Here is a 21,779-nt window from a genome sequence, read left to right as displayed (position 1 = left end):
CGTTTCATCGATGACAGTACGTAATGGCATACATTTGCTAATTTGATTGAATCCCAGCCATAGGAATCTTGTTTGAATCAAAAGGGTATATTTTTAGGAAAGTTTGATTTTTGAGAAAGAAAGATTTTGGATTTTCATTTCTCCATCTTTATTCAAAAAAATGTGGGAATTTTTCAAAGGAAGGAAGGAATCAATCAATTCAAGGACAGGTAACTCTATACCAAGATGTTCAGATCATATAAAGAAGTAACTTTTAGACACAAACTGAAAATAATGCCCTTTTGAAACACTTTCTTCCAATAAATTTTCGTTTTGAGGGCACTCGGCAATTTTGAAAAATTTTTTTGAGTGTACTCACGTATTTTGATGCGTAGATTATGAATCCGAAAGAAAAAAGCGGCGCCCTCCCCTATTTACAAAGTTACGGCCCTTCAAAGTTCAGAAAAGAGCGACTTGTCAGCCTTCTTTTTCACAAAATAAACTATTTAAAAACACAAAACACAAGCATTTATTCACTAGGTCACCTTCACACCTCATTCCTCTCTCTTTGACACTTTTCACTTCAATAATCAACATTTTCTTATGAAAAAAAATAAATTTAAAAACGAATGCTTCTCCTTGTGACATTTTTCTATTTATAGGTTAATTACTAGTGACATTTCAGAAAAAAGCGGTTGGTATTTGCCGCCGCCTACTATTTCAAATTCGTAATACACCACTAAAAACCAATTTACGATTTAAAGAATGGAGGTGAAAAACATTTGAATTACTTCAGGAATATTGACTATATCAGTCGTACCAATCATGCCATTAACCTTAAAAACGTAAAATAGAGAAATATGTAATCAAAACCGTACATTTTTTAAAATTGTTACTGGAAAAATGTTGATTATTGAAGTGAAAAATGTCAGAGAAGAAGGAATAGGGTGTTAAGGTGACCTAGTGAATGAATGTTTGTGTTTTTAAATAGTTTATTTTGTGAAAAAGAATGCTGAAAAGTCGCCCTTTCCTGAAATTTGAATGGCCGTAACTTTGTAAATAATGGAGATCGCCGCTTTTTTCTTTCGGATTCGTATTCTACGCATCAAAATACGTAAGTACACTCAAAATTTTTTTCAAAATCGCCGGGTGCTCTCAAAACAAACATTTACCCTTCTTCCATACAAACATTGAATCACGTGAAAGAAAACTACTTTTGAAACGAATACTGCAATATGAACATTGAATTATACAAAAAACACATTTCTCTATCCATTTTGTATTTCATTCATTCATTAAATTACGACTTCCTGTCACGAATAAGTTTGATCTGCTCATGCCATCGATGACAGTACGTATTAATATTAATTTGCTTAGTTGCTTGAATCCCAGCCATAGAAGTCTTGTGTAAATTGTTGCCAATAATTCTGAAATCTCGTGAATATTTTTTTTATATTCCTCTGTAATAGTTTCTCTCAATTCCGTTAGTTAGATGATTCTCCTATGTCTAATTCATATTGTATTTCAAAATATGATTACCAATTCTGTTTGACAGTATACTAATTCGAAGGGAGTATTCACAAAGAAATAACCCTCTCTCTGAGAATGCTCAACTCCAGTGTTGACCTACATACAGCTTCTTTTCAATTCTCCCCACGATTAATTTCTCAAGTGTTAGAGGCGGCGACAGCTCCCAGCTTTTATTGTTGTTTATTCCACTTCTTCCAAGGCTACTCAAGGGTTTTCGGTCATCCAAGCTCAACGTCGTTTCCTTAGAATACTCCTTTCAGAAGCAGAAAATATTGTTTCTCTGTTGAAGTGTAGGTATATATGTGACTTCAATCGTCAACTTACTCAGTTATGGTTCATATGAACAAATGATTGTCACTCTAGAATAATAATATAGTAATGAGTGATAATGAATTTAAATGTGACAACCGTGATGTGTAATTGATGAATATGCTTTCGACAATGCTATAGTATTTCCAATACCAATTGGAACAGCACAGAGAAGGAATTTCCTCCTCGACATAGGCGTCAGCATATTATTTTTCTGTGTAAGTTTTTCAGTTACTTACTCTTACAATCATAGCAATTGATCACCCCATGAAGAAGTTATCTCAACTGAATTTTTCCAACATGAGTAATTATGAAAAACTTCGAAATTCAAGGTAGTTGATTTCCGAGTCGAAAATCTAAAATACAATGGAAACACAAATAATCACACTGAATTCCCGTCAAACATATATTCACAAAATAATAGAGGCCAACAAAATTGCTAGAAAAATCAAAATTCTTCTTCGCTATATTCGGATGAGGTGGAATCATCGGGTTGAATAACGATCGGATTTATGGAACTTTGCACATAATATATGTTCTCTTCTTTCATAACGTGGGCCACACAGTTCTTTCACACATCACTATTACCTACTTCATTCACCACTCGCCTTATATTGTCAAGCACTACAGTATTCAAAGTATTTCAGTTGGTTTGAACACACAATAGTATGGAGGCAAACGTAAGAGAATATGATCACGTGTTTCACACATCGAATCAATAATATACTCTTTTGTGAAATTACGTTGTTTTATGGTCGTCAGTAATATCTTTTTCGTTGAAATCTTTTCGGATATTTCCATGTCATCATTTCGCATGAAATCAACAATATCTGCTTTTTTGTTATTGTTTGGTATTGTAGTCAATAACCGAGAATGATACGAAGCGTTATCCATAACCAATAACCGAGTTTGAAGGAATATTTGGAAGAAGTTGCTCACTGAACCAGGTTTCGAATAAATCGGCAGTCATATCTTCGTGGTAATCAGCAGACGAATCTTTTATATTTTTGGCCGACAGAAGCAAAGCCTTAGGTATGAAACCACTTTCATCCCCGGCATACAAAATTATAACACGTTTTCCCCTTGAAGAAGGTGTGTTCAAAGCACAATACTTGGTTTTGTCTACCCAGCCATATTTGACAACATCATGGGTGTCAAACCAAGTTTCGTCGAAGTAGATTATATGTCTGCTGGATTCTCGGTAGCTTTTCATTCGCCTCAAATATTCTTGTCGGAGTTGAACAATGCGTGTCGATTCCTTTATGACCATCCGATTGTTCAATTTTTCATATTTGAAACCACAAGACAATAGGACACCTCGTAGGGTTTCTAAAGATTTGTAATTGTAATCGGGATAGTCGAGTAATTTATACCAAATCATTTCCAAGGTTGGTACTTTATTTTTTTGGTATATACCATAAATTGTTCGCCGAATCACATCGTTTGTAGCACCATCAACGTTTGCGAATTTTTTATTCCTTTGTTTTCATTTCATTGCATGGTCAATGACATCCCCTATTTTAATGACTCAAAGAACTGTCGAACGAGTTAGTTTCGTTAACTCGCATATTCTATTCACAATAACATTCTGTGAAGTGTGACAGTTTTCCTTCTTCAATCATTCATGAATATTTAAAATTACTAGTTGAACTTGAACATGCAAGTCCTTATATTTAAATTCCGGATCCCTATAGATTGACACAGATTCTTCACAAGTGATGTTATCATTTGTTTCAAAAGGTCTCCAGAAAGCCATATTGATGAAAGTACCCAAAAACACTAAGATATTCACAAAAATCGGTTTTAACAATGAGGATGGAACTTTTGGTGTAAAAGTTGAAAACTTTTTCTAGAGATCAATTACCCTAACACCAAACTGATATTTTTGCACTCGACGCGCGTTTCGCTAACAAGGTTAGCATCTTCAGGAGAAGCAAATTGATACTGAATCTAAAGACAAGGGTTAGCTGTTTATATACCTAAAGTTTTCTGGTCCGATGTGGACTGTGTTTGTTAAATGATGATTATCCTAATTGATTTTTCGGTAATTAACTAGTGGGACCACTACCTGCAAATTAATTTGTCAGCTTTTTAATATATTGTTGACAAATTAATTTGCATGTAGTGGTTCCACTACCTCAATAGACGAAAACAATCAAATACCTCAATGAACAACCAACAAGAAGTTGATCATCCTGACTGAACTTGTTTTCATGAAATTAGGAGATTCATCGTTAAGAACCTCTCATTGTTTGAAATTTATCTGTCTACTCAGAACCAATTTCTTCAAAATTTACCTGTTTTTCTGAAATTAATCATTGATGACTGATTGGGTTCTGTAAGTAGTCACTGTTGTATAAAGTATATCATAAAATAGTTTATATACCAGTTCAACTGAAGAAACTACTGTGCGGAAAATTTTGTAATGAAATAAGGTTCGTAACAAAATTTGTTGAGTTATCATTATAAATATCAAAATTATCTCCCTCTCGATGGTGTAAAAATGAGCAGTGGATTGACTTAACAGCGCACAGAAAATAGTAATTGTAGACGTACAGTATAATGAGAGATTATATAGATTATAGAAAGTCAATATATGCATAAATGGTCTCTTGGTGGTGGGTCACAAATGTGATGTTTTCTGATTTGTGCCAGAGGTGGTTCGCTTGCTCGCTCGGACTCTTAATTGTGCCATGGACGTAACAGTTCAAATACTTATAGGAAAAATGAAAATCTTTTTTCGTGTAGACAGTTTTGTATCGAATATAAATGGCAATAGCTAATTCCAATCCAACTTGAATTGTAATTGAAATATTTTTTTTACATGTTATATTATATATTTTCCAATCAATCCGAAGATACTGAGACATTTCAGAGATCGTTCTCTACTATGAAATAACGGCATTTTCTCTAAATTCAAGTAGTCACACGAAACTACAAAAAAATATATGATTAATTAGAGGAGAAATTAATTTGAATTATACATTTAGCTTAATACCGTTCTACAATGAAATAGGATGGCCCACAAAAAGAATGTACTGAATGTGAGTGCGGGTGTATTATGTAATGCCGGCAGTAATTTGGTAACCATTTGGTTGCCGAGCGAGATATGCTTGGGGTGGATAGAGTGAAGTAGATTAATCTCCATAGCAACCACATAAACGAAAACTCCAAATAGGGCAAGCATCAGATGTATTGAGTTATATCGGATTAACAGCTTATTGTTTAATCTGACCTTTATTAATTGTGCTTCTGGCGCCACTGAATCAAAAGTGGGACATTTAAATTGTTTCGAGTAGAAGAGAATATGCATGTATTGCAAGAGTATTTCCATTTGACAAATGGAAGCTATTTCCTAGTTTTTTATGGGGGCGAATTTGTCTCTGCACTGAGAGAAGCACTTTTCACATATTTCGAGAACAAAATTCCTCTGATATTGAGAAAAGGGTCTTTGGATGTTTTCGTGCTTTAAAGCATATCATTGGATGAAAATGAACGACAGGAGCATTTAAACTAGATCGATTCAACTGAAGTTATGGGTTTTTGGTGCCACACCAGAAGTATATGAAGTGTGAAGAAAAAGGAAAACTGGAAATATTTATCAGTTTCGGTATTATAAGGACTTTGAAATGATCGTCTCATATATCGATGACTAGATGCGCCATAACAATGAGTCTTAGTTTGACGGTTTAAATACTCATTCAATGTTATAATGTATGTTATAATACACTATATCAATCTGTATTATCGACCCTGAGTTATATCGTCAAATCGGTTGAAAGATAGCCCCATCGTATCGTGCCTTCTCATTCTAAGGAATAAAACAAACACATTATGAATTTTTTTTGTGTACTTTCACCACTGGTATTCATAACTTTTTATCTCGACAATAATGATTATCAAGTTTCAATTCATTTACATTGGGGGCATTATAAATTTTATCTTTTATAAATTAGGCCAAAATGATGTTTATATAACGATGTCATAAAATATATTGTATTGAATTTGTTGTAGCTAATATCGGCTTATAAATGATTTTATATTGTAGTGAATGTATATTTACTTCTTCACCCATATCTAAAACGCTTCTATATATGATAAATATTTTATCAGCAAGTGGAACATCAAATATTATTTCATCACCATAGGTATACACGATAGATGTTTTATTCTCAACTGGATTTATCTGAATAGAGATTAAACAGAGATTTAAAAACCGATATTTCGACAAACGAAATTTCATTGGGGACATTCCAATATGGTTGAAAATGACAGCTACATAATGAGAGCTAGAGCATTGAATTATTGATCTTTTAGGTAGTTTCAAACGTTTTGCCCGTTTCCATGAGTCTACCGTTCTACCGGTGAGAAAGTTATCAAAGTGCTTGAAAAGATGGTAGTAGGTTGACGAGAGGTCTGGGAAGTATGGTGAATTCATTTGCACCATATTTGCCAAATACGGATAATTTCCAGTAAAATTTCTCGCTGACTTTGATACATAATAATAATTCAAAATATCAATGGACTAGTTGGGAAGGTATCTGTCCTTGGTCCTTATGTCACACTCCGTTGTTGTTTTCGGACTTTCGAAAGCACCCAAAAGTCTAGTGTCATGTACTGATCCCAACTATTTTCAACAATGTTCATTTATTCTATGGTCGTTATTCACGAGCTGTTGAGCGACTCCAAAACTGGATATGTGCAGAGTAGTCTCTAGAATGTTCTGTTCGACATGCATTGCATTAGATAACCCAAAAGATGGTTTGCATTATACATGCAAACCATCTTTTGGGTTATCTAATATTTGTTGAAGTAGACAAACAGTTTTGAAAGCTAATTTTTGAAAATTTGATCCAATCTGATAGTGTATTTTCGTTAATATGTATTGACAGTTAACTTTCACTGAGTTAATTTCTGAAAACTCGAATATTTATTCTTCTTTCCTGAATGTACATTTTATAATCTACTCATGTATAATGACTGAAGGATACACTTTGTTTTTAGCTATATCCCTGCTAAAATCTTTTCTTTATATCGTATTTTTCTCGATTGAGAGAAAAGTAGCAAGCCTATGGAAAAGAAAGTGTAGTCCCACCATTTTTGGATAGGAGTTATCAAGAATATATCTAACTGGCTCTGGTATTTTTTTAAGATGTCAAATTCTGCAATCTGTTTACTTCTAATCAGCAAGACATCTAAAAATGAAAGGTTAACGTTGTTATCAATTTCAGATGTGAACTAAATATGCAGAGATCCGTTGTTAACAGCCAAAAACAATTTTTTTTTCTATCAAAAATTGCAAGTAAAAAATTTACGTATTGGATCTAAATCCTTGGAAAGCGATCCGAAAGTTACTTGTTTGCATGATCTACACACCTTTGTGTAGAGTTAATTTTTGAAAATGATTGCTTGCTTCCTTTATTTGGAATTTTTTCTGTATCAAGATAGATTAGTTGAAGGCCTAAAATGTTATTCCCCAAACAATCTCACTCCTGTTTTGCTTTCAGTGCAAATTTCCCCTTGAATAAATTAGTTATGGAGAGATATTCAGTTGAACTGTACGTCATATTAAAGTGCTGATTGATTTACGTCATGAATCTGTTCATCACCTAGATCAGAGTTGTTATTTGTCAAAACCAAATCAGTTTCTCAGTTTGATTTTTAGTTGGGGAAAAATCAACAATTAATGAATGAAGAGGAACCATTATATTCAGTAGATAAATAGGAGATTACTAACTGAGTTATACTAAACTTTTGTTGGTATCTCTTTGAAATCACGGCATGTTGCTATCAACCATGTTTTTGGCTTGGACACAATGAAACTTGTAATATAGCACCACACATTATTTGTAAACCATTACACAACTTCAGTGGTTTTCTCTGTTTGTATTTTAATTGTTCAACTTCGACAGTATCACTTTCTACGTAATAATTGGAATACTCGCCCCTATATAAATGAATAGATTGATGAAAGTAAAATAGGACGAAATAAGGAAATAAGTACATAAATATAATAATGGTACTTTCACCCGTTTATGCAAATCAGCAACTTTTTCACATGCATATTGAATCCATTACACGTAACAAATCATGAGATTTATAGGAAGTAAATTCACACTGGCAGTGATAGTGCATAAAATATTGATATTAGTTTCAGTATGAAAATTCATTGAAATTAAAAAAAGGGTTTACTGAAAAGGTTCAGTTTTATTTTCATTTTTCTATTTGAATTCCTATCCACTTCCAATATGGGTGTTTTGATTTCGACATTTTTCACAATCACACCATATTCGATTGGAATGATAATTTTATGTAGGTATGCAAGAATGAAATATTAATTTTTTCATTCATTTATTGCACAACTACAGAATGAATCCAAAAAATATTCTCATTTTACATATGAGATATAGTGAGTAAACAATATATAAACACTAAGTACAGTACACTAGTAACGAATATTAGAAAACATGAAATGAACAATTCACCAAGAACCGACAATTAATCATAAATAAAAATAGATTTCGCATAGTTTTTGAATTTAAGAAAAGGTAACCTCAGTTTTTCAATATCCTCACAATAACTATTGATGGATCTGACAATTCTGCACTAAGGAGAGTTTTTACGTGGACTGGTTTTTCTGAATGAGGTAACAAAGAGATCATGGTTTCTGCAAGGTGTATCTAAAGAAATTTTTGTTAATAACTTTAGACAACATTAATATATCTGTCATTTTACTTCTATCTGTGAGAGATACTCAGAATTATTTTTTGTAAACTAGACAACGATTTGCATCGATTATAAAAATGTCTGTTTCACGGGCGAATTGTTCGACGAATTCATTGTTAGTCCTAAATCGCGTACTTCATTTACTGTTTTATTTGAATAATTTCTTATTTGGTATTTAAAATCAATGGGATTTCTATTTCTAGTAAAAGTTACTTCGAGGCATTTATCATGATTCAGGTATAGCCTGCTATTGTCACAGATTTATGCAAATGCGCAAAGAACACTTTGCAATTTCTCACAGTCCTGGATTTCTTTGATGGTCCGATAAATCTTGAGGTCATCAGAATACAGTGAAATATTGAAATGTTCAAATTCTTCAACAATCTTGTTGATATAAATTATGAAGAACAATGATCTCAGGTGACTTCCTGTGGTACACCTGATGTAACCACAAAAGGTTCTGACTGGTAACCGTTAACATTCACAACTTGATGCCTTCCTGTAGTATATAATTATATCCACACCAGTAGATGTTGATCTATGCCGATCTCCATAAGTCTTTCAATGATCAAGTTATGTCTTATTCCATCGGAAGCATTGCTAAAATCTATAAATCACATCAACTTACATCTAATCATCCTTACTCTTTGTCACATTATCTGTAGAACATGTTGTTCAATTATCTCATTTTGTGTATGATCTGAAATAATTCCATAATGACATACTGAAAGTTTGTAAAATGATATGTTTGAGAAAGTATGGCGGGTATTTTGGACCGTCGGAACGGTGTGGTCTGGTGATTTTCGTACAAGATTAACAAAAAAACAATCGTTTCAAAATAAGATCAGCCTGTAAGAAACAAATCAACAAAATAATTAAAAAAACATTATCAAAAAAAAGTATGGCGGGCCTAAACACCCACCGGAGAATGATGGCATACAGGGTGTTTATCAAACATGCGGCAAAAAATTAAGGGACTATTCCTTGGGATATTCTAATGATATTTTGTTCTTTGATTATTTTTGAATGGGCGCTTTGTTTCGAAGATACGAGGTGAAAAAAATTTCGACAATAACAATTCTGGTAATTGTAAATTTGTTAATGTAGCCAAAATAAAAGTGAAGCGTACTACACTGGACCTATCAAGTGATAAAAAATCTAACAATTCCGTTTGTACCTATCAACAACATTCCGATTACTACAAACGCCTGCAGATATTCAATTTGAATGGCATGTCTCATAAGTGATTCTGGTATTTTAAAGAGTTCGGGAGTCGATGACGCAATTGCGTCCCGCGTACCAGCAGTAAGAACATCATTTTCCTTCCACTTACTACGTTAATGAACTCCCTGAAAGCGCCATACTGTTAGAAGTGACTTACCAAATTTTTCCACCATTTCCCAGTCTATCATCAGTCTATCATCATTCCGAATATGAATGACACTTTGTTAGGGACAAAGCTGTTCCATTTTGGGTTCTTCGTTATAATGTTCTCTAAATATGGATTTATAAAAATGATTTTCCACGTGGAATAACTCTTAAAAGTCTTCATTAATGGAAGATTTTTCATAAATATCATCCCATTTGTAACTTGAATGCATGTATATTTCATACCTTTCAATATTTATGAGACACGTTACACATAAGTTGATGGACCCAATTCTTCAAATAGAAAAACCTACAGCACCACTTCATCAATATATCACAAATCAAATCAATATGAGATCTTTATGTGATAGTGTTACCTAACTTTACTAATTGATCCCTTCCAGTATGTTGAAAATTATTTTTCAGTGGTATTTCATCTATAGGCTTTCATCATAGTTTCATTTTCATCCTAGTTTCTATTTTATTCTCCAAAGTTTTAAAAGGATGCGGTTTCATAAACCGCATTTACGATGGCAAGCACAGAAAAATGTATGCTCTAGTTTCAAGAAATTAAAATTATGCATTTCATTAGTTCGGAATTCCATTGTCTAATACGATCTAAATTGATTCAAAATCCCTGAAAAATTCTGTAAAAAATTGAACCACTGTTTTTTTTTAATTTTTTTTTAATTTTTTTGGTTGTTGTTTGTATTTTATTCCATTGTAATTTCAATTTTTTGCTTGATATAATTGATCTTTCTCAGCTGATCGTTTTCATTTTGTATATATTTTTTCAGGGATTTTCAATCAATCCAATTATATTAGACAATGAAAGCCCGAACTAATGAAATGCACCACGAAACATTGTCAAACACCTTCAAACAAGTATAATGATAGTACAAATTATTCATTAAATTTTCCGGTTAGATCCAACCATTTTTTCTTGTTACCAACAAAAATTTGTCAATTTTCTATGCATGCATACTTTCGAAAAAAACACTCAAAATAAACAATTATTTGAATTTTGTTCGATATTGTTCATTACCTATTCTGTATTTTTGTTGACAATATAAGATTCTTGTGTAGGGAGACAGACAAAAATGTATGCGATATACATCTGCGATATCCGACCAGAAAAAAAGTATTATTACGTGAAACAATTTATTTCTTTTGTTTCAGATTTCCTAAACCTGTCAACATGTCGAAAGACGCGAAGAGTATGATATGGGACTATCTAGTCTTCATAGTGTTCGTCATTGCAAGTACGTTTGTGGCGGTATATTCTAAATTTTTCGGACCCAAAGAGAAAACAAAAGCAGATTATGTTTTCGCAGCAGGAAAGGTTTCTATGGCGGCCATGATGTTGAGTATAGCTCGAGGAACATTAGGAGTGCGATCATTTCTTGGTGAGGAGCAATTTTATATTTTGTCAATATGATTTCAGAATTCAAAAATTTTATTGCATGAGCAGTTAACAGATCATAGGTGAATTGTCGATGTTATTTCAACTTTATTTTTCAGCAAATCTCCAATATAATAATGACAAAATGAAAGTGATGAATTGGCGAACCACATACGTGATGAAAATCTATGATATATTCAAGTACCATTTCCTTGTGAGATTTCACAGTGAAAATCTGATAATGAAGTGTTACTTGGATAATATAACATCACAAATTGAGTGGGCATACTTGAAGACTGGCCATAAATCAAATTATCTACAAGAACAATTCGTTCAGGCCAGTCTCAAATCATCTACACTGTAGGTTAATGGATTGACACCTATCAAAAAACAACTACTTCTCTGGCTAGTAACACGAGGGGCGTTAGATTATATTCAACAGTTGTCAGTGCAGTATTCTTCACTGAAGTTATTCCTTCATATGCTGTTGGCGATAAAACTGCCGCAATAGATTTCCAACTATTGGAACACACTTGCAGACCGGTTTCGAACTTTTTGGCCACTCGTCAGTACAATGTAGTGTCTATTTCGTCAGTTCAGACTTCCATCATCTAATATATTGAAAATTGATTTGATAACCCAGAAAAAAATCAAAGAGATTAACCGAAAATAACAATTTTATCAAACAAAAAACTGAAATTACAAAGAAATAACATACAAACTACAACCAAACAAATAAAAAGTTGAATAACAATAAAAGCTGAACAAAATTGATAAATTTAAAATATTATTAACAAAAAATGATAAAATGAACCAGAAATCCAACCACCATCAATCGACTAATAGAGGAATCATCAAGACTCTACTGGACTGTGCTTTTGAGTTCTGTAATACATAGGAAGGTCTCAAAAAGGGACTAGGCATCATCAAAAATGACCTTCAATGGAACGGTTACTCCAAAGTGATGGTAGAACAGGCCTTAGCTAGAAGACAGCAAGAACTCCACAAGGAAAAAAAGCCGCCACAACCAGTACTTGTACTTCCCTACATCAGAGGATTATCGGAAAGAATAAGACGGTTTGGGTCCCAGTATAACATCAGGACCTGCTTTAGATTTGGGAACAATATCCGTAGCAGCCTCACGAAAACCAGGCCACCAAACGCGGACTGCGGTTCTAAGAATTGCATTTACCGGACACCCTGCGAGTGCGGAGCATCATACATCGGTGAAACTAAGAGACCATTGAAAGTTCGCATTGCTGAGCACAAGAAACACACACAGCCAGGAGAAACCAGCAAATTCGGAATAGCAGAGCATGTTTGGACTCATCAACACAACATCAAGTGGGCTCAAACTGAAATCATCCACACAGAGGAACACTGGTTTAGGAGAAAATTCAAAGAAGACGCGAATATGTTGTCCAACAACGCATTTAGTCAAGCTAGCGTAGAGAGACGTAACATATGGAAACCTCTAATCAAGCGAAAAACACAACACGGTCATCTCCCGCCAAAACCAATGAAGCGGAACTAGGGAAGAGGGGATAGGTGAAAGCACTCGAATGACCTATAAATAGTCAGATCTCGGAGGAATAAGTCCAGTTATCACCCAAAGACGATTGTGGATACTAACAATCGAAACGTTGTGACATAACTTGGTTCAAAATCTCCTATTTTTTTTTTTCATTTTTTGTTAATAATATTTTCAATTTTTCAATTTTGTTCAGCTTTCATTAATATTTTAATTTTTATTTGTTTGGTTATTGCTTGTATGTTATTTCTTTGTAATTAAAGTTTTTTGTTTAATAAATTTGTTATTTTCGGTTAATCTTTTTGATTTTTTCCAGGGTTATCAAATCAAATCATATTATATTAGACAATGAAATTCCGAACTGATGAAATACACCACGAAACATTGTCAACCATCTTCAAACAAAGGTAGTGTCTATCATCAGAATAAAGTCGATGATTTTCGATAATTGAAAGTCAAACTCCTTCATAATATCATTCCTCGTAGTAGGCTGAAGCGAACAACAAAAAACAAATTTGTTTTCGCCCCATCTATCTGTGAACGAGGAAGCCAACCGCATATGCGAAATTTGCCCAATTCCTCGTATAAGAAAGAAAACTTCACAAATTGAGTAGGCATACTTGAAGACTGACTGTTAATCAAATTCTTAAGTTACTCACACTGTAGGTTAATAGAATGACACTTATCAGGAAACAACTACTTCTCTGGCTAATACTACAGTTGTCAGTGTAGGATCCTTCACTGAAGTTATCCTGCATATGATATGCTGTTGGCAATACAATCCTGCACTGATACCTGTCGGTTTTGGATAATTTTAATAGTATAATAAACCAGTTATTCATGATACGGAGCTAACGAAAGGCGTCTGAAAATAAAAAATGTTTGTGGAAATTGTTTCATTGTTATCATGGATCTCGAAGTGTTATAGATTTCCATCAAGTAATCGGTCAGTCCATTCACAAACTCTAGTTATGATCAGTCAGGGTGCTGATATGCAAACATTATTTTTTTAAGTTGACAACCAAATGGAGTACGAAGAGATGATGATATTGAAACTTTTCGAAAAATATATTGCAATAATTGTGTATATATTATATGACGTATTAACCAAAAAAATATTGTTGACGCAACACACATGAATTCTATTCTTCAGTTCCTTATGTCTGAAATATAAATCTCAAACGATTTGCATGTCATGTAGATGAAAGACGATTGAACTTGATTTACTACCACAAAGATGTTCGAATCTTCTTTGAACAGGTCAACCTGATAAAAAGGAGAACGATCACATCATAAAACGTAAAAGTGACGAATTGATGAACAAATGTATAATAGAAAGTGAGAAATTGAAATATTGCGCATTTGATTTACTATCCCAAAGATGTTCGAATTGTCTTTGAACAGATCAACCTGATGAAAAGGAAAACAATTACATCATGAAAAGCAAAAGTGACGAATTGATGAATATATGTATAGAAAGTGGGAAATTGAAATTTTTCGCATTATCTGAACCGACTGAAATTGCTTTTTGTCAGAACTGAAATGAAATGAACTGGAATTATACAATTAAATTCGGGCTTTTCTCAAAGGAAAGAGGTAAGCAATTATTTTAAAATGAACTCTATACAAAGATGTATTGTTCAAGAGAAAAAGTAACTTTCAGGCACAAACTAGAAAAAAAATCCCTCTCGAAACAACTATTTTCATATAAACAGTGAATTACATGAAGAAAAAACTTTCGAAACCACTACTTTTATATGAACATTGCATTATACAAAAAACACTTTTTCCTACTCATAACATTCGTTATGGAATTGAATCAGATATCATTCACAGGATTGCCACACAATATCGTATATGAAGGAGGTGAAATTTCACTTACATGAAACACTGTTATCCTCAATGGCGGAAATCTTATGTTTCGGAAAAAACACTTGCTTTATTGCCTTTTTAACATATATCTGGATGACAACGTGGAATGAAGCACCCAATGTATCCATGAAATTACGACACTATGTCACGAATGAGTTGAATCCACTCATGCCGTCGATGACAGTATCTAATGATATTCATTCCTTAATTTGATTCAATCCCAACCATAGGAATCTTGTTTGAATAGAATCGAGTATATTTTAAAGAGAAATTAATTTTTCTGAAAGGATTCTGCTTCTCAATCTTCATACAAAATATGTGAGAATCTTCCAAAGAAATGAAGAAAGCAATTAATTCACGAATAAGATCTATACAAATAAATTTCATGCAACGATATAACCTTCAGACACAAACTTGAGATTTGATGAATCTCATTGATTTCCTTCTTGTAAATCAATGTATTATCCACTCGATGATGAAATTGACGGCAGTTGATTTAATGAACTTTGCATAAAGTTATGGTGAGAAGTAAATTTTTCGTATTTTGTTGATAACTACACATCTCTGTATAGAGTTTATTTTGAAAATAATTCCTGATTCTCTTTGAAAGGTACCCTAATTTTTTGCATAATGAAGTCGTAGAAGTAGAGAACCAAATCATTCTATGACAATATTCTTTCAGAATTATAAAGTTTAGCTTCACCAGTCCCAGAAAAACGGAAATGGAATTGGAATGGAATTGCGAGAAGAATAATAATTAAGTATAATCACGTGATATATAGAAAATGGACAGACTTCATTGAAAGAAATAAAAAAAGTTAATATTGAAGAAAATATCCGAGACAAAATATGCAAAGGCACTTTGCTAGATAGTCTCCACTTTTCTGACAGTTCATGGAAATGATGGAATGGTCTGTGGTTTGTATGTGACCCATTTGATTATTGGGTTTCACCTCAGTAATAACTATTAGTTCATTGATCGCTTCAGAAAATTCTCATATTTGGATACTCCACCCTATGATCGAGTTATAACCGTAGAACCAACTTTTCAAATAAAAAATTCCTAAAATTCCTATCTAATAAAGTAGTTTTTTGTGTCCATTTATTCTCTGACAATCTCGATCACAAATTTTATTTGATTTGGTGCAAACCAGGCCCTGCATGTGTGGTCACATTTCCATCAGCAACTGATAACCATTTCTCAGATAATGGATTGTTATCATCGTGAAAATAGCTCGCCATTTCTCTTTCCCAGAAGAGAAGAGCATTTTCTTCAAATAAATAGAAGAGTGCACCTACTGTATGAAGTATCATTATCGTAAATTCCTTAAATCGACTAGAAGCCAATAAAAACTAATCAAACTTTCTTTTGTTCCGAAAACATTTCAAAATATGGTGTCTGTGCTTCGGACAAGGCATTATCGCGAAAGTATACTCACTCTCTCGTGATCAAAGATCCTAAACTTGCGGATCCTGAAGTTGAAGTTTGTCGAACACAAAAAATGTAGAAAGCTTTTAGAAACTAAAGTTTCATCCTGCAGGTATAAAAGAACTTTCTGAATTCACGAGAGTTGATGAATTTTAACAATTAGCTTGATGTAAATCAACCTATAATCTACTTAATGGTGATATTGACGACAGTTCATTTAATGAACTCTAGAAAAAGTTTCGCAGAGAAGTGACATTTTCTATATTCTGTTGGATCTAGTTTTCATTGGGACACATTTTCCAGACTTCTTAAGACGATAGGTTTGAAGTACATAGGTCGTATGAATTTATGGAATAGTTTTCACCAACACAATATTTATTTTATTTTGGACATATGTGAAGCCAGTTCTAATATATTCAGAGAACTTCGAGAAACTATTATTATATCATGACATCACAATGTTTTCAGAATGGTTTTCTTAATGTTTTCATTATTTTTTATCCGAAACACTGCATGACTACCTGACAAACTGAAATTCAAAGTTGTTGTGGAAAAACTTCTTGTGGATAAATATTATAGTGCACCTGAATACCTAAATGATTTCAGTGTAATCTGTTTATATGGTTTGATCAAGGTTTTTCTGTTCCTGTAAATGTTTCGTTCAAGTTTTGTCAGTGATTGTATATTTTTGAAAATATCATATGTGATTTGTATAGTATTCATTTGCCATCTGTTCTACCTGTACCTGAACTCGTTAACAAATATTCTATTCTATTCTATCCCCTACTACTTTCAATTTTTCTTCACTCACGAGGTTTCGATTAATACATTATTTTCATGTCCAATGAAAATACATCGGATGGTTAAGGTACTTCTACTCCTTCAGTCGATTCCATGATTTTTCAAACTACCTTGAAATTTCGACACATGATTCCAGTTCGATAACAGTGAAAAGGTGATATCATTGTTTTCTTTTGAGGCTTATATCCTTTTGGAAGTATATGCTCCTGGAATTGAAAACAAGCTTCTCGAAGTACAACCATGCAACTCTTTCACAATAGCTACGAACATTTCAAGTCCACTCATCGCCAAAAGTGATACTCTGAAACTAATTTTTACATTATCCTCTACTGGGCAATTAGTTTTTTTTTCTGCCCTTCATCACCCATTATTCCATCAGTAGACGTTCAACTGAGACCGGAATCTGACAATTATAAATAATTTGGTCCAGTCCCCTGGGATATGGGATAAATGTGCCGTGGATCTTATTGAAAGCTTATTGGAACACAGAACTCAATGTATCAGCCTGGATCAATCCAATTCAACAGTTCCGAATACCAAATTTGGGATTCCATAAGGTTCCATTCCTCTTTTATTCAACATATATATCTAAGGTTCATATGGAATTATAAAATTTTGCACTCATCTCTACGCTGATGATACTCAAATTCATCTATTTTTTCCTGATGGCAACCTGAGAGGACTAGAATTCATAAATGAATATTTCAATTCGCTGTACATCTCATATACACATAACTCGAAATTGAATGCAAAAAATATCATGTTTGAACCCAAATATAAAAAAAGACACTGACTTCTAACCTCATTAAGATCCACATAAATGATATTGCCTTGCCCTTCACTCCTGAAAGTAAAAACTTGAGTTCGAGGATTGACTCCAATTTGAATTTATTCATAAGTATATCAGTCATCTTTGTGAATTTTGTAAATCATTTTATAACATTCTCAGGCACATTTTTCCAAATAGAGATATTCTTACTACACTACTCAAACTCAAGCTTTGCGAAACTTTATTTTTTTCTAAATCTATGCTATTGCATATGGACTCGTACTTACTCAACATGACTCTCATCGCCTCTAGAGAATTCAAAACTCTAATTTTTTCTTTCGTGTACATAAATTTGATCACATCAGTAGTAGGTTTGGAAACTCCGGATGGTAAACGTTTGAAAAACTACGCAGTCTACATATCCTTTACTAACATACATAAATTACTTTCAACAAAACAACCTAATTACTCATTTATTTAACTTTTCCCACACCAACAACTATTATACCCGAAATGGCTTTCTTTGTCCTGATCATTCCCAAACACAGCTTGGCACTTTTTATTACCTATATTTTCTTCAAACTGTATAATAAATTGTTCAGTGATTTCAGACTCTAAACGATAATGGTATATTAAAAACGCTTGAAACTTCTTCTCAAATCCTAGTAATTGGTGCTTTGTATGTCGATTTTTGCTAAGCTCTTATTATTACTCATTTTGGTTGAGCTTGTTTCATTGTGTTAGTTGATTTATCTTATATTCTATACTTGTTGTTTTTTTAGTGTTTATTTTTGTAGGGTAATTTGAAAATTTACGCTCATGTCCACATTTCTTCTTTTTTTGGATGAATGAAGTCGATTTATCATTATCATTATTATTATATATGCCATTCAACAGTCTCTCACCAAATAACACATCTGTGTACACATTCCACTTGAATATTCTTACTTTTGTTTGCAACATTTTTGCTGAAAAAAAATTATGTTAAAAAATATTGGATAAGTACCAATTCCAACATTTTACCACTTCAATGTACAGACGTTATTCCTTGAAAATATAAAAGAAAACGAATATGTTGAACGCAATTATTGAAGAAATTATCGTGTCATGAAATGAGATTTCAAAAGTTTTGTCAATTATTCCATATATATTTGTAGATTCATATCTCAATGAATATTTATTCTACTGTGTCGTGGAGTATACTGACGGATACAGAATTTGGTACTCTATACATTGGCGTTGTTCATTTTTCCACATTTAAATTTTTGGCCTCTTTTCAGATTATTATTCAAGATGTCGTTAAGCGATTTTTATCCTATTTTCCTCTACGAATTCAAATTGAACCAACGTGTGATTCCTAATACGGTTGCAGAATCATCCCAGCTTCAACCAGATAAATTCTCTCGAGAAAAATATTTGGTCGAGGCAGGAATCGAACCCACGGCCTTCCGATCGTGAGTCGGGCGCACTACCACCGTGGCCAATTCCACATCCAGTGTTAATGAACGCACTGTTCGTTTGCAAAATTTCATTCCGGAGATTTTAGACTATCAACTATCACAAACAGTGTGTATGATGGCGGAAGAACTAGGAGTCGGGTCTTATGCGATTTTCAATGGTTTAAAACGTATTGGAAAGGTAAAAAAGATAAGCGATGCAACAGATGTTTCGATAAGCAACCCGAGCCTTATTTGAAACCGATCACATATAATCGTGCATACTTAATGGAAGCAACTAATCTAGTATACACTGGAGCAATCGCGATAATACACCGATAATTATTATCGGAGTCGCGTTGGTGAGGGGGACATAGCTGTCGGGTGGCTTGAGCGAAAGAAAGACGCAATATTGAAGAAAGAAGACATGCAATCCTCTATTTCCTTCGTGAAATTGGTAGAGCAGAATCCGTGCTCCTCCAGCCCCTGTCATCCGCAAGGGCAAACTTCGGAGTTTCGGAATGAGACATTTGTGGAAAAAAGTTTTTGGCTTTCTACTTCTTCATCTTCACATAAAAAACATTTGGGAATCTTCCAAAGTAGAAAGCCAAAACCTTTCTTTCCAAAAACTAATCTCTCCTAAATATATAACCCTTTCAATTCGAGACATTTGTTTTATTGCCTCATCAACACCAACCTGGATAATATTACAAGATAAAGCACTTAATTAATTTTTAACATTTTACGATTTTATGTCACGGATGAGCTTTTAGGATTTCAATTCTCAAAAAATTGTCGTGTTTCAATCGAAAAAGATATATTTTCAGAAGAGTTCAGTTTTTTGTATAAAGATGGAATAGGACAGAGCCGAAATCTTTCTTTTCCATATTATTGATTTCATTGCATCGGATTGAAAACTGAACAAAGTATTAATTTTTTCTAGGAGAAATGCATAAAATCACTTCTAATACTGTAGTAAAAATTTTATTCTTGGGGTTTAGAAAAACAGTTTGAATTTTTTTTGTTGACTCTGCGTGAAGATTCAATATTTCGACGGAAATGGTTCATAGGATTGTTTATCTCTGGAGAACGCCATGAAAATTTTGAAATCATAATTTCACTCGTTTCATATTCAGAATATTATTCGGGTAACTAAACTCATCAAAAATATGAAAGGACCAATCTATACTTGATGAAAATCCATTATAACGTATTAAAAAAAGTGTGTTTTCTGGATACATTATTCTTATTTACAACTGTATCTAATTTATAACTGGTGATAGCATTCCTTGTAGCACAGACCAAAAGGTAGTGGGATGTTTATTCCAAATCAATAATAATCTAGTGAATTATATGTTCATTATAAATAACTCGAATGAATTGTTTTCCAGGTTATCCATCGGAATTATTCTACCGGGGAGCAACAATGTGGGAAACCCTTTACGGAATGGTTCTGGCTTATCCCATAGTTTGTTATATTTTCGTCCCGGTTTACTTCAACCTAGGCATCACTTCAGTTTACCAATATCTGGATCTCCGGTTCAAGTCCCGACTTGTGAGATGTCTGGCGTCTGGCACGTACATTATTAGGCAACTTCTGAATCAGGGAGTTACAGTATTCACCCCCTGTGTCGCTTTGAACACGGTTATTGGAATTCCTTATTGGGCTTCGATAATCGGTATTTCAGTCGTCAGCATCATTTTCAACATTCTGGTGAGTTACTAGTATTAAGTTTAGAGACATTAATATCCCTATTAATATCCTTCTAATGATAGACTATGCAGAGTGTTGTAAATTTGATGAACCAAAAATATATGAGATATTTCGTTTTTGAATTTCATTTAAAAATATACGGGGTGGGGTGTTTTCTAAATACGTTACGAAACTCCAGAGAGTGATTCGTTGGGTCGTTTGAAAAAATCCTATGTCCGGAGTTGCTTCGTTTCTGAGATACAGGGTGTTGAATTCTAAAGAAAAAGTATTGAAATATCATGAATATACTTGAACAGATATGGCGTTTATTCAGCCCTAACTGATTAACGGAAAAACAGATTTGAAACAGATTTTTTTTTCAGCCCTAACTAGATTGAAATTATATGGTCCAGTAGTGTCTCAGTGAGCACCACAGCCAACAATATTGCGAAAAAGAACGCTACTGACTTTTTTGTGGTCTTTTATTTTTTCAGATTGATCAACTAAAAATACAACTCTTTCGTCGCTTTTGTTCTCGTCATATCAAGCTTCGTTTTTGAGAAACAATCACTTCTGAAAACTATTCATGAACAACATAAAATAAAAACCAAAAATGAATATCAAACAATTTTGACCCTAGAGTAAATGAGTAAAATGTCCACCTTCTGATCAAATACACGACTGTAATCGATTCGTTATTGATTGTCTGACACGTTTAAAAATACCTGGATTATTCCTTATGACATTGCAATTGTCAATTATTCGATTCCTCAATTCATTCATATCTAGTTCAGGATTTTTATGAACAAGAGCCTTCAGATGACCAATGAAAATATATCTGGAGGATTCATATCAGGACTGCGAATTGGCCAATTTTGATTTCCTGCACATCCAATCCAGTGATTAGGTTGGGCATCTCGTGGAAAATTTGCTT

General features: G+C 33.3%; 1 protein-coding gene across 3 annotated transcripts in view; it reads left to right on the top strand.

Moving 5' to 3' along the window:
* The window catches only part of LOC111506188 (sodium-coupled monocarboxylate transporter 1), a 260,551-nt gene that overhangs the window by 169,317 nt on the left and 69,455 nt on the right, over nt 1–21,779 (top strand). For all 3 annotated transcript variants that reach the window (XM_074175184.1, XM_074175185.1, XM_023161192.2), the window contains 2 exons: nt 11,092–11,318; nt 20,544–20,866. In XM_074175184.1, the coding sequence (XP_074031285.1) occupies nt 11,111–11,318; nt 20,544–20,866 (531 nt within the window). In that variant the 5' untranslated portion in view covers nt 11,092–11,110. The remainder of the gene's footprint in view (nt 1–11,091; nt 11,319–20,543; nt 20,867–21,779) is intronic.

The sequence above is a fragment of the Leptinotarsa decemlineata genome, unplaced genomic scaffold (genome assembly GCF_025532065.1).
Source record: "Leptinotarsa decemlineata unplaced genomic scaffold, Ldec_3_MD MMD2_tig00000882_RagTag_RagTag, whole genome shotgun sequence".
In the NCBI taxonomy this organism is placed as follows: Eukaryota; Metazoa; Arthropoda; class Insecta; order Coleoptera; family Chrysomelidae; genus Leptinotarsa; species Leptinotarsa decemlineata.
This window is presented reverse-complemented; position numbering and strand designations above follow the sequence as displayed.